This window comes from Vanessa atalanta, chromosome 3 (assembly GCF_905147765.1).
Source record: "Vanessa atalanta chromosome 3, ilVanAtal1.2, whole genome shotgun sequence".
In the NCBI taxonomy this organism is placed as follows: Eukaryota; Metazoa; Arthropoda; class Insecta; order Lepidoptera; family Nymphalidae; genus Vanessa; species Vanessa atalanta.
The window spans coordinates 13,246,734-13,260,488 of NC_061873.1; the positions used below are offsets into that span (position 1 = coordinate 13,246,734).

The 13,755-nt window shown below is 34.4% G+C and overlaps 2 protein-coding genes across 2 annotated transcripts; both read right to left on the reverse strand.

The window, feature by feature from the left end:
- Positions 1-177: 177 nt before the first annotated feature.
- LOC125077382 (reticulocalbin-2) lies at positions 178-9,147 on the reverse strand. The gene is made up of 7 exons (XM_047689308.1): positions 8,774-9,147; positions 8,453-8,600; positions 6,756-6,906; positions 4,987-5,064; positions 4,781-4,901; positions 3,042-3,165; positions 178-2,469 (listed from the first exon to the last, which is right to left on the reverse strand). Exons 1-7 carry the CDS (start codon positions 8,964-8,966, stop codon positions 2,322-2,324), a joined length of 963 nt encoding a protein of 320 aa, XP_047545264.1. The 5' UTR covers positions 8,967-9,147; the 3' UTR covers positions 178-2,321.
- A 271-nt stretch (positions 9,148-9,418) lies between these two features.
- LOC125077230 (enhancer of mRNA-decapping protein 4-like) lies at positions 9,419-12,859 on the reverse strand. Its single transcript, XM_047689108.1, has 8 exons — positions 12,451-12,859; positions 12,077-12,200; positions 11,252-11,402; positions 10,818-10,983; positions 10,537-10,672; positions 10,132-10,303; positions 9,779-10,002; positions 9,419-9,658 (listed from the first exon to the last, which is right to left on the reverse strand). The coding sequence occupies exons 1-8, from the start codon at positions 12,740-12,742 to the stop codon at positions 9,478-9,480; spliced, it is 1,446 nt and encodes a 481-aa protein (XP_047545064.1). The 5' UTR covers positions 12,743-12,859; the 3' UTR covers positions 9,419-9,477.
- Positions 12,860-13,755: the final 896 nt, after the last annotated feature.

Genomic DNA, 13,755 nt, shown 5'->3' on the forward strand with positions numbered 1-13,755 from the left:
TATATATAATAGTCTAATATATAATCTTCTTATTTTCATCTACTTTATAGGTAAGTCATATGATTTTTATGGAATAAATGGCGTGTAGAATAATATGTAAGTATAATAAATTTTTGGATTGTTGCTGACCGTCGAGGGAAAATAAGTTCATATATCAATTTAAAATAAAAACAACTATTATATATAATAAAGCGTTTATTTCAAAACTAATAAAAAAAAATGTATACTAGTTTGTATTGTTGCATCAAGTATGAGCACAATTCCACAGGCTTCATCAGTTGGGTGGATTTGGTTGAAAATGAAATAAAAGTTACAGGACCGGAATAACCATATCGGTGTCCCCGGGCGAGGCAGTTCTCAGGGCCCTGTGCTCTTTCTAGCTTCGTAAAATGGCTCTACTTTTTCTACCACGACTTAATTTAATCATAATGATGCTGTTTCCTATATGACAGACATTTTTTAAGTTTTTTTTTCCCCCAATTTTTCTCCGTCTGCCTGGCTCCTAGCCAATGGAGCATCAAGGCAATCTTCACTGCCTAATGGATAATCCGGCCCCGTATATTAGCGCGCTATGGTCAAAATGAATGTTCACACGTTACTATTAGTTAAGCATAACAGAAACCAACCTTAGTCATTAATAAGTCGCAAAAGCATCTAAGTAACTTCTAAGTACGGACAAAAACAGTAAAAATTCTAAAGTAAAGTTTAATAAAACTAAATGCTAATCATGTTTAATTAATACAATATTTTGTGGATACAATATCAAAATATTTAACATCGATTATCTGGGATTAGTATCGGTTTTACAATCCTGTAAACGTTTAATAACATTATCAAATAATTTAGTTACACAGAATTCACTCCAGTTAATAATTGATAAAATAAAATTTATTTAATTTTAAATATTTGATTACAATTACCTCCTTGCTTCGTATTTAAATAAATGAATTGGACACATCGAAAACAAAAGTCTCTTAAATTTATTTTCTATAATTTGAGAACGAATACAACATCTTCGTACATAAAATTATACATACGAGACAAATATGGTTAGTTATTTTAATTAAAATTAATTGTCGATGTTGTAAGGTTACAACATTATTTCACTGAAATTATTTCGAACAAGTCTGTGTATAACCAGCGAATAAATGTATACAATAGCCTAGCCTAGTATTCGATATCAGTAAGTAAATTTCCTTTTGTAAAAAATGGAAGCCTTTCTTTGTAGATTCGATAAGTTAAGTACACTTAAATAATTTAACTGTTATTACTGGATATCATTAAAATAATCTTTTTAATAAATACATACTGCGAACAGCATATAGTCTGATAACAATTCTCTATTTTTTTTTTTGTAAATCCTAACTATATTTAATATATATTTGGCAAGACTATATTTAAAAACTATTCCGATATTCTGGGAAAATATGTTAAAATTGTAGACCGGGCGAACTAAGTTGGCCGGACTGAAGTTGGGCTCCGAAACATTCGTGTATATATATATGTACAAAATAGCAATATGACGGTAGTAGCATGGGTATCTATGTCTAGTTTATGAAATGTGCGTGTGCGCATCTCAGTGAAATCGGAATAGTTCATAATATTATGAACACTTTAAGTTCGTTTAATAAAAATAAACTATCAACAAATAATTATATATAATATACGAGATTTTAAATTGATGTAATGAATATTAGACAATTTTTTGTCTCTCTAACGTTTATGTCAGACAGAGATACATAGGTTGTGTGTAAATACATATTTTTATTTCATCGAATGTCAACTTCCAAACTAAATGATTTATACAGTTATATTACTATTAAAATAAATGTTTTGAATATTATTTTAAATGTTATAAAGATATATTGTTGATGTCAATCCTGTTGTATTTATTGAGATACGATATTAGTATCCAACCTATAGATTAATTTTGATCGAATCGAACTAAGATGTATGCTATCCTTTTCACTCTTCCACTTAAGAATGAGACAGCTATATTTGGTCGTTTCTAATTCGTTTAGCTCAACGGGTACAGAACTGACACTAAAGATTAATTAAAAATAATGTATTATAGAGGTATATTTGAAACGGATGCGGTGCTCGTTTTAACAACTCAGAAAAGAGAACAAAGTCCGATTCATCATCGTACGAAGCAGACACGCACAAACACAGACAAAAAAAAATAGATCCACGAACGTATTAACACCTAGCGAACGTCAGTAATGGGTATCTGGGCAGACACGGAGCGGAAGACGTTAGTCGTGAGAAGGTCGACGCGACGCAAGGGAGCAAACGGTACAGGAGGGCGTGAGGCGCGGGCGCTACAGCTCGTCGTCGAAGCGCTCGGGCGCTCGGGCGCCGCCCACGAACACGGCGTGGTGCTCGAGCAGCTCGCGGCGCGACAGGCGCGCGTCGCCGTCGTCGTCCGCCGTCGCCAGCAGGTGCTCCGCCTCCTCCTCCGCTATCTCGCTGCAAGCCAACGGGGGCACGGCTGATTGTTAAATCGTACATTGCACTATAAAAATATATACTTCTGTTGTAAATTTATTCTGCACGCTGGTACGGTGAGGTATGATCGAGTAACACGAGCAGCAGTCGTAGTCGAGCGGCATGGGTGTGTTTCTCGACTGCCACTTTTATTCCCCGGGTCCGGAAAAATTTGGTTGAAGGTATTCAATGTGATATCTAAGTCTAAAATAAAAAGTGAACCCCAGCATGAAACCTTGTCGAACTCTCTCTGATACCTGGTTTCTATTTGTAGTGAGAGATAGTTAGCATTAATTATGACAGTTCTGGAACTTAAGTGGAAAGCCGTTTAATGGTAGCGAAATTAAATTTATGTAATTAAGATAATTATAAAGGTATGTTGTAGAGTGTTAAAAGCTTGGGAATAATCTACTAAAAGTATATTTGAAAGTTGAACTCAAAAGGGTACTATCAGCTATAGGTCCATTGTCATCTCTATCAATTGACCATGTGGCTGTCATGTCATGGAGGTAATTATTGGTGTGTGGTGGTGGGTGGTGGTAGACGGTACTCACTCGTTGTCGGGCACGAGCCAGCGCCGCAGCTCGTCGGGCGCCAGCAGGCCGTCGCGGTCGCGGTCCAGCTCGTGCTCGAACTTATCGCGCTCCGCTATCACCCACTCCTGGTCCTGCTGCGCGCCTGCACGGAACAGTTCAACACGTTTTTTCTAACACATAATATGTATTCGAAACAGTATAAATATGTAGTAATTAAAACTTTACTAATCATTTTATAAGAACGCAAATGACGATCGAAACCAAAGATCGAGGTACTAAAATAATCTCAAGGGATTTTTTGCTAAATTAATCAATGATTTTTTAAAATATATATTCTCGTACTTAGAAAGAAGAAAACAAAATCTCAAACACAATACAAATATCAAACAACACGGTTTTTAACAAAACCCTAACGTAATTCAATATGTTTTATATAAGAAACGCTTTACTTTAAAGGTAAGCCTTCGAAATATCAGCGAACTAAAATACTGAATTTGGTCGTCGTTTTGAATTCAGTCTACCCTTTCTCCTCTAACAATGATTTTTTGATAATTTAAAACCTTTACTATGTCAAACCGTGGCTATATACTTAATATAACGAATATATATACTCATATACATACATACATACAAGAGATAAAATAAGCATATAACAAAGATAATATGATATTAAGAATCTTTGAAATGAGCAGTTTTAATGAACATTTAATATAAATTAAGACTATCGCTATTGGTAATGATTTGGGACCAATTAAATATGAAAACCAAATCATTATACAAAATTGTTAAAACATTAAAACATAATGAATGATCTCGAACACTGAGATAAGAGAGCAATTCATTTGAAACGCAAAACACTTGTTGGTGTCGATGCTTGTTCAACATCGCCGTGTTTACAAACTAAACAAGAACTGAGTTCATTACTCTGAGTTTGTAACAATATTGTTGTACTTAAATCATTAATCAGTAGTCACTAACACGTACGAAAATGTACCACGAGAGGGTAAGGGGACGCCAAAACCAATTGAAATTGGCTGTGTCTCAAAGAAATATCAACTATTCCATAAATCGTCGAAAGAAACTATAAGGCTTGTATTAGTAGTTTAATATTAGAGCGCACTAGACGAACATTATTGGATTGGAGTGAACGTTGAGCGAGGTTTTATGGATTTTTTATTAGAAATTAAAACACGTAGCAAACTTTATCGGTCACTCCTACGACATATGGCAGAAACTCTGGCCGACGACATATGTACTTCTGGCTCATTTTATTCCTACATTTGCGCTTGCCTGTATTTGCACTGCCTTATCTTGGTAACCATTGTACTCTCTGAATACGCTACGATAGCTGCACTCCGGAAAGTGAGGGAAAGTAACGATGTATAAATGAATTTTGATAAACGAAGTCTTATTTTCATAATCGACATCGATGACTATAGCAAAAATATACGAAATATTCTTGCGGATATGATATGGCGACACTACGAGCACAGGATAAGAACGGCTACGCGAACTAACTAAGAACCATCAGACATATTTCTCAATCACCGAAATTATGGGGTCTGCCAAAAATGCAAAAGCCGAATATGAAGCCTGATAAACGTGGCAGTGAAAAGTTTATCTAAGCACCTAGCCTCGGTCCTTACGGGTCTGTTACGGAATACCTCTACTTTTGTTTCAAACTCGAGGCGATCACCACTCTCATGTTTGCATTTAATGTATGTATGTATAAGTGAAATTTAATCGTGACGTCATACCCCTGTCTCCGATGTACTCGTGGAAGCTGATGAGTCCGTCTCCGTTGAGGTCCTTCTCCCGTATCGTCTGGTTCACGAGGAAGACGTGCATCGACTCGTGCTCCTCGGGGTTAGAGAACACCTGGCAGAGAAGAAGTGGAAGAAGTTAAAAGAATCAAATTGATAATTATCAATGAACAGAATGGTATCAAATATAGCGAGCTCACCGCGAACTCGTCGAAGTCGAGCGCGCCGTCCCCGTTGGCGTCGGCGGCGCGCCACATGGCCTTCTCCTCGCGCACCAGCTGCCGGGAATTACACTCCATAATATACTTAGTAACAATATTTATAATTGGATCCCGGAACGACGAGGTAGATCACTTACGAAGGTCTTTCAATTTCCTTTACTTCAAATTATCGGAATTTTAATAAAATACTTTACTCTTGGACTACACACTAAAACATTTTGTAAGTAGGAGCGTTACTCACTATCATACTAGTGCACGCCTATAATAATTTAACATAGATACATTAGGAATACATTAAGTATAATCTACAACTATAGAGTTGCCGCATGTATTTTAAGTTGACTAATAGATAAGATTGATAGATAGATAGATAAATAGATAAAATAAATAACAGTCCTATCAGAGATGTACTGAAAAATAAATGTTCATCAGTTGCTGAAATAAAATCAACCAAATTATCGTTGCTTACGTCATAAAAATCGTCGTCCTAATGATCCAAGTTAAGACTTAAAGCAAAACGTTTAAGAGAATTCAGAAAGAAGATGGTAATTTATTACTTGAAGATATTTTCCTTCAACCCGGAGCATCGGATACATCAAAATAGTAAAAAGTTCTAAAATTGTCGTTGTTTAAATCTATGTTATAATAATAAGCATATAGTGAATAAACAGTTAAGTAATAAACTTAATAAAGACAATGCAAGATTTAGTTCTTGAAAACTTGTCCTAAGTATTCTTATTTCTATCTATGGTAGAAAAATTTGTAACTAAAATTCCAAATAAACATCCTTAAATATAATTTAATTGTATCGACTTTATGGCCAGTTTGACAGCTGCTCGTGACTACTGGAAATTTAATGGCGTCATCATAAACGGAGCGTGCTAATGCAATTGACACATTTAACCAATTAAATTCTTTAGCCATCATATTTCCATCTACTTTATACTGTTCACATATTTATAACTAATTGTCACCAGCGAGAGTCGAGATGGCCCAGTGGTTAGAACGCGTGCATCTCAAACGATGATTGCGGGTTCAAACACAGGCAAGCAACTGAATTTTCATGTGCTTAATTTGTGTTTATAATTCATCTCGTGCTCGGCGGTGAAGGAAAACATCATGAGGAAACATGCATGTGTTAAATTCTGCCACATGAGTATCCACCAAACCGCATTGGAGTAGCGCGGTGGAATATGCAGCAAACCTTCTCTTCAAAAATTGAGGAGGCCTTAGCCCGACAATGTATTAATTTTAACGTTTGTCAGCCGCGGTTTACTTGCGTTTTAAGGTTCGATCAGCAGGTGCTAGGCATACGAAGTAGCCTACGTCCTACCTTAGGGTCTAAACCTGCTACCTAACAAATTTCATCAAATTCGGTTGCGATAGAGTAACAGACAGAGTATAGATTATCAAATGTTTTTTATCTCTTACGTTTGTAAATTATTGTAGGTCGTCAATGTTTTAATCGATTTTAATATCTCTTCTTTTATTTATGCTGTGGAGTTGAGCATTAGTTAAGGAACATAATTAATGATTTGCCCAGCTAAAGAATATTATATTGACATCACTATTAAGGCTATTCGAAACCTTCCTATGACAGGTGCTCTTTTTGGTGTAAAAAGGTTTATAATCTTAAATTGTCAACCATATATGACACACAGTTAGTGTGTGAAGAATTGCGATAAGTTGCAGACCCAGAAACTGAAAATCATTAGGTATAGAAAAGCACCATCATTTTCATCACGTACCATGCCCGTGTCTCCGATATCCTCGGAGTCGAGTTCCTCTTCAGCGCTGACACCAAAAGCGTCCTTGAGATACTCCGACCACGTGACTAACCCATCTTGATCACTGTCTGTTTCTGACATGCGCTCCTCGGCTTCCTCTTGGGATAACTTTCTAAATCAGAAATTAATTAATTAAGATATCACTACAATTTAAAAATATTTTATTAATTCTATTTTTATGAAATAGGACGGGTAAATGGGCCACCTGATGGTAAATGGTCACCACCGCCCATAGACATCCCATTCTCCAGTCCCCAACAAGTTACCAACCTTGGGACCTAAGTTGTTATGACCCTTGTACCTGAAGTTACACTGATCCCGAAGTACCCACACAGTCACCTTTCAAAGCAAAACACGGCAATACAACATATTGTTGCTTGGGGGTAGAATATATGATATATGATAATCCAGACGAGCTCACACAAAGCCGTATCAACATGCAAAATTTATTTTTTAAATTGTATTTATAAAATTTTACACACTTTTTCTTATATTGATCTGTGTATGAAGTTTTATCCCATATGGCTTAAAACTTTTAAAACAATTTTAACATATTTCTATTTAATCTACATAATTCAATAGTTATGTTTATATTTTTGCCACATTTTTGACAACTACATGATATAGCTGTTTTTGTGTTTAATTTTACTTGAACATAGAATTACTATCATCTTAAGCGTACATGAGCGCAAGAGATCACACTTTAGTAGTGTGAAGTTAGTTTAGTTTGTAGATTTCAGATTGAGAAAAAAATACAGAGTACCGATTCATGCATCAATCACTATTGCAGTGATCTTAGTTTTGGTTAATAACAAAATAATATACTTATCTATGCTAATTATAGCACTTTAATCCCTTAAACTAGAATGTAGCGGTACAATTTATTGATCTTAGCTAGTAGAAGAACAAAAAGGTGCTTCATTACTCAGACGATCTAGCACAAAACCAGTGCAGGGATTATTCATGTAAAAGATTTATAAATATAGAATCATTGGTTTCTGAGATTGATGTTTTAACTTATTCAATTATGTACAATATAATGTTCCATGTTTTTTCATATAACACATTTAAAGTAACTCATTCCTGATAAAAACATTATACACATCTTATAGGTCAAGGTCATACCAAAACTACTTTGTATGCGAAAATTTACCTTGCCTTAAAATAATAACTGAATTTTTTTTAGGACTTCTATTTTAAGCCTTAATAGAAGCTATGGAAACACATTTCACAGCCTTGATACAGTTTGTAAAAAAAAACCAGACATAGATTGTATTGAATGAATCACTTATAAATACATATGGAAATATATGCTAATCAGTCTTTTGAATATAAAAGATATATAGAGCTTGCTCCTTTTTGATATGCTAAATACAAGCTCATGTGTTGTTTGATAATTTGATATAGGAATATTTCATTCACTGATGTTCTAAGTGAACTTTACATCTTCAAATAAAAGGAATGTTTTAATATTTGCCATAAAAACCCATTGTAGGTTTATATGGCAAATATTTGGAGCTTTTCACTGGTAAAAGGAAAGCTGATATTGAATTTTTAATTAAATTACAATACAATCTCTTTTTCCTTTCACTTAATACATTTTTGAATGGAATATAATATACTAGTCAAGTACTTAAAAATTTTATGAGTCAACTCACACAAAAGAGTTCAGGATCCACTTCTTAAGCTCAGACTGGTCGACATAGGAATCACCATTGAGGTCCATTTTCGGCAGTAAAAGCGCGAACCGCCGCTTCGCCTCCTCGGGACTGAGCGAGTCATATTCCTCGGCCTCCCTGACGCTACCTATTGAGAAATAATATGTTACCACCAAAACAGCGGGCACGAGACATAAAAGAGCTGGTTTTATAGACATATCCACTATCGCATTCCTTATCACCGACTAAACATCGTGCATTGCAAAACGCTGCGCCGGAGCAACGTGACCGAGTAAACATGTACGTATAGCTGAGGCGCACCTAGTATCGCTTCGTGATCGAACTCCACGTTATGACCGGCGTCGTTATAGTGCTCATAGTCTCTCGGCCGGTACGCGCCGTCCGATTCTCGCTCCGTATTATCGATGCTGTGACTGTGCACGGCCGCTGTTGCACACAGCAAGATATTTGGCGTCAATAAAAGCGTCAGCGTAATATAATATTGTTTTGACATAGTTTACATTCAATTATCACTTTTAGCGTTTATTTGTTTTGTCTTCTCGCAATATTTCAGCTATGTATACTCATTTTAATTCGTTTCCTCTTAAAAATAACATCCGAACATCGTAATCGTATCTGTAAATAAAATATATATCAGATGACACTTGATGACAGACAGTTCGCAGACCGAATGACAGCTGAGGTTTTGGCCGCAGTCCGAGTGCCTGTCACCGTTCCGTTTGCGAGCTTCGATGTCATATAATACATCATAGTCTGTTTTCTATGTTTCGATTGTAATTGTGTTTAAGGAATGGGTTGCCTATTGGCTCAATTAAAAGCTTTTAAAATTGCTAACCAATCAGAGTCCAATATGTGTTATCTGGTAACTTTTCCACCCATAAAAACAATTCCAATACCAAATATTTTTTTATCTGGTATCTAGGAAATAAAGATCGACTAAAAAGTTTCAGAAACTTTATTCAAAATCAACACAGAATAATACAATAATAATAATTGCTTATGATTTATTTTAATAAATTATTAGCAGCCATGATGATTAAGCTTATACGACGACTCGCTACATGACTTGGAAAAGATCGGAGGAATTTCGATAGGTGTTTGTGAACTTCTCCAACAACCAAAGGTAAATGCATGCGTGTAGTTTGATCTGATGGGTTTAGATTTATTAACGCTTCTTCCAAATATCTGCGAATAGATAAAATCACGTCACGGTAAATATGAATTAAATGATAGTATCATAAATATGTCATTAGGTACTAAAATATTTTTTTGATTATTGTTCAATAAAATAAATATATTATTGACCTGCATTTAAGTTGAGTATCGTGGACCATATCAGTAGCGAGTTGTTGAACTAGAGACAACAACACTGACTGTTTAAGACTGCATGGCGTAGAGAACACCTTATCCAAGTCGGCAGCCTTGCAAGCTGCCATCACAAGGGACAAATCCGAGGACGATAGAGCTTCCTCGAAGGATTTATTAATGTCGCCTTCTTTTATCTGTTTGTTAATTTCCGCTGATTTCATCTACAAAATAACAGTAGAAAGTATTCGATACAGAAACACTTCAACAAATAATTAGTTAAAAAAATAATTTGTTTCGGCGAAAAAGATTATTAAATTGGAAAATAATTTAATGTAGGCAATATTATTTACTAATTGATCAATAATCGATCTTTCGGGATCGGCCGGTTGCGGTGGGCTGATATGAGAGAATATTTCTTTCTCGTGTAGTGCAGAATTTTCATCCCAAACGTCTGTTTGCAACTGTGGCATTAGTATGCCTAATAATTGCTCCCGCCATTCTTTGAGTTCATTTTTTAAAATTCTAAAATTTAAAATGGATAAAAAACCATTAGCGTATTATATATTACTATATATATACTATAGACTATAATTAAGTGATTATCTTAATTCATATGAAATCATTCACAAGCTAAGAAACTTGTCAATGGAACTATGTCCTTTCTTTAAAAGCATTTTGAGCGTAACAAAAAATATACGAATTTATACCAACATTTCTTAACTGTACTTATATATTACATATAAATCAATACTCACATTTGTAACGTGCTTTGCAAATTATCAAAGATTCCTGACTTGTTATTCTCCAATAGAACTTGGTGTTTCTCTAATGCTACTCGAAGCGACCGTGAAGTTTTATTCACTGATTTGAAAAACGAAGATCCTGCTTCCACTTGAACAAAAAACATCATAATACTTTTTTTTTTATGAATGTGGCAAATGATGTTGAGCAAAATTAGCACATTTTTTAAATTTATATTTCTATTTATATTCAATACTGTTAATGAAAGCATCTGTATTTTGAATTAATGTCTCACGTTCATTGAATGCATTCTCTAATGTTCTTGTAACGTGTCTGAGCAGTCGGCGATGGGATTGTTGCATGATGGGTATGTAAGCACTGGGGAAAGTGGCAGAGAAACAATTACTGATAACCTCTTTCACACTCTCTGCTGTTGCTGTTGCTATTCGATCCTTTAGATCCTGCGAATTATTAAAAATAGTTAATTATTAAATTATTGGTAATGAAGAGACTTAAAACAAAGCGAATAAATTGGTGCGCTACCGCGATTTCATTACTATATTTTTTTCAGATTTTTAAAACTTAACTTCCCATAAATGCTGGACAAAGCCATCTTCTTTTAAGATTTGGAACTAGTTAGCTAGCTAGTCACAAAGGATTTGTGTATATTTTAGTGTTTGGATTTGAATATATTCTGGTGAGATGAAGAAGTTTATTATTATAACTTACATCGCTTTGTAGGAAGTCATTGAGAACCTGTCGAATTTGTATATCGACATTTTGTGTTTGTGTCGTTTTTGCGTCTATCAGATCTTTGGAGCGTATTCTTTTGTCGTCAAACTGTGTAGCATCTGCTAAGACTTTCGCTGCATCATCTAATCTAAAATATTTTGTTTATTACGACAGATATAACGATTATAAAAAAGATTGTGTAAAAGTAAGGTAATGTCCTTCTTTTCAGTTAAGACCTTCTCTTTATAAGACTTGGATCTCATAAGATACTCCATACGGGTTGGTGATACTCAATACACATGGCAGATGAAAAGCCGTTATGTAGAATTTGTAAATGATATGTTAAAATATAATGGACAATTTGAATTTAATGAAAGTAATGAGTTTTTATTCAAACTTTTTTTGTTAAAAATCACGTACCTTCCCTAAATGACGATAACGATAACGATATTTTTATGCTGTCGTGAATATGATACTATTAAAATATATTAATAGTTTATTTATTACCCACTAAGCATGCTCCTTAGGATTCTGAGCGAAGGCATTCTATTTAACATGAATTTATATTAATTTAAGCAAGGACATTACAGTCTTTACCATAGGGCGCACGGGGCCCAGGGCCCCCATCCTAAGAGTACTCCGAAGAATCAACAATTTACCAAATTAAACCAAAAAATATCTAGCAAAAGGGCCCCAAATTCATGGGTGCCCAAGGGCCGCAGCACAGCTTGAGACGGCTCTGAGCAAGGATGTTTTGAGCACTGATAACTTGTACCACACGTAAAAGTGATAGATTGGTTTTCTATTATAAAAAACTCTTACGTATTTGTAGAATCCTTTAGTAAGTCCGGTCGTTGAGCTGATGTTAATTTGCTCAAGACTAAATTAGAACTGAGCAGGTCTTCCTTCAGTGCTTTTAATAAAATATGCTGTTCCAGCAGCAAATCTAATAAAAAAACATACATTATAAATGACCAAAGAAGAAGCAGCATTGAATGATCCTTGGGAGGTACTAGGGTTTAGAGAAAATGATTTCGATTATTATATTACTTTATAAACATACTTTAAATGTAAGTTTTCCCAAGCCACGTATGAGTACCTACATATTTTAAAATACAGATAGCAATGTTTTATTTCTTTATTGTGAATAATGTTAAGAATATTCCGATTGCATTAAAATATTGTCATATACTCACTATTTAGCTTACATATTTTCTCATCCAAAGCAGACAGATTTTCATCGTCTAATTGGGACGTGTACGTAACTCCACTGTCTAATTGTTCTTTATCAATTGAAGATACATCTGAACGGTCATCAATTATAACGCAAATATCCTGGGATGAATCGCTTTGTAAATGATTATCGCGATTAAAATAGTCACAAAAACGATCATATGATTTTTCTCTTTTCACGTAACAATCATTTGGTGTGTTTAAAGTATCTGCAGATCTTGATTTTGTAAGGTTTGAGTTAAAATGCGAAGACATTTTATTTTTATTGAGGGCTCAGTTGTTGTTTCAAGAAGTAGACAATTCAGATGTATCATGTGTTGCTTTGGTAGGTTTAATAAAGTTAAGTAACAATTTTTTTCGTTCTACCTTCTTCATTTTATAATTCTAAGAATTTAGAAATATTTACAAAATTTCAGCTCAAACGTTTGGAAGGAACCCGAAAAATTAGTTAAAAACTTTGAAATAAGCAGGCGACGGTGATTAAAAAAAATCGCACTTTATTAACGTCTGAGGTACCTACGAGGATATTATTTTTTTCTTAAATATTTAATTAACATAAATTAAATTTGTTTCAGTAAAATAAATAAAATGATTTATTTATAATATGGATAGTATATTAAAAACTAATTTTAAAGAGTATTAAACTCAAATTTCTACATTCAACATCGAATCAGATCAGCAGAACAAAAAAAAATTTGTTTAAAAATAGTATATTCGTTATTGCAAGGCGAATAATAAAATACATAAACCATGATATCAGTACTTATCATGAGTAATAAAATTCAAACCACGTAGTCGACTGCGTATTCTGCCTTCTTGTTCATTGCTAGCAATAAAATAGAGAGTTTTACCTTACAATAAAACTTACCTATTATTTTTCCTTAAGACATCCGGAATCCATCTTGAGTCAAGCACCTGTCTTTTTTTGCGATTTTCAGCTTAGCGACTTCCTCCCTTAGTACTTCCGGCGCCACTATCGCTTTTGGCGGCACTAATGGGCGCACTTTATTCGACACCAACTTTTTAACTTCATTATTAACTCGAGATGCACCAGGTAGAAATTACCTGGATTCCGGATGTCTTAAGGAAAAATAATAGGTAAGTTTTATTGTAAGGTAAAACTCTCTATTATTTATTCCGTGTCGACATCCGGAATCCATCTTGAGTGACGTGTTTGTTATCTCCTGGTGATGACTAAAATGACGATGCTATAATGTGTTATTAATTAAAATATACATATTATATACAATTACTTTAATCACAAAATA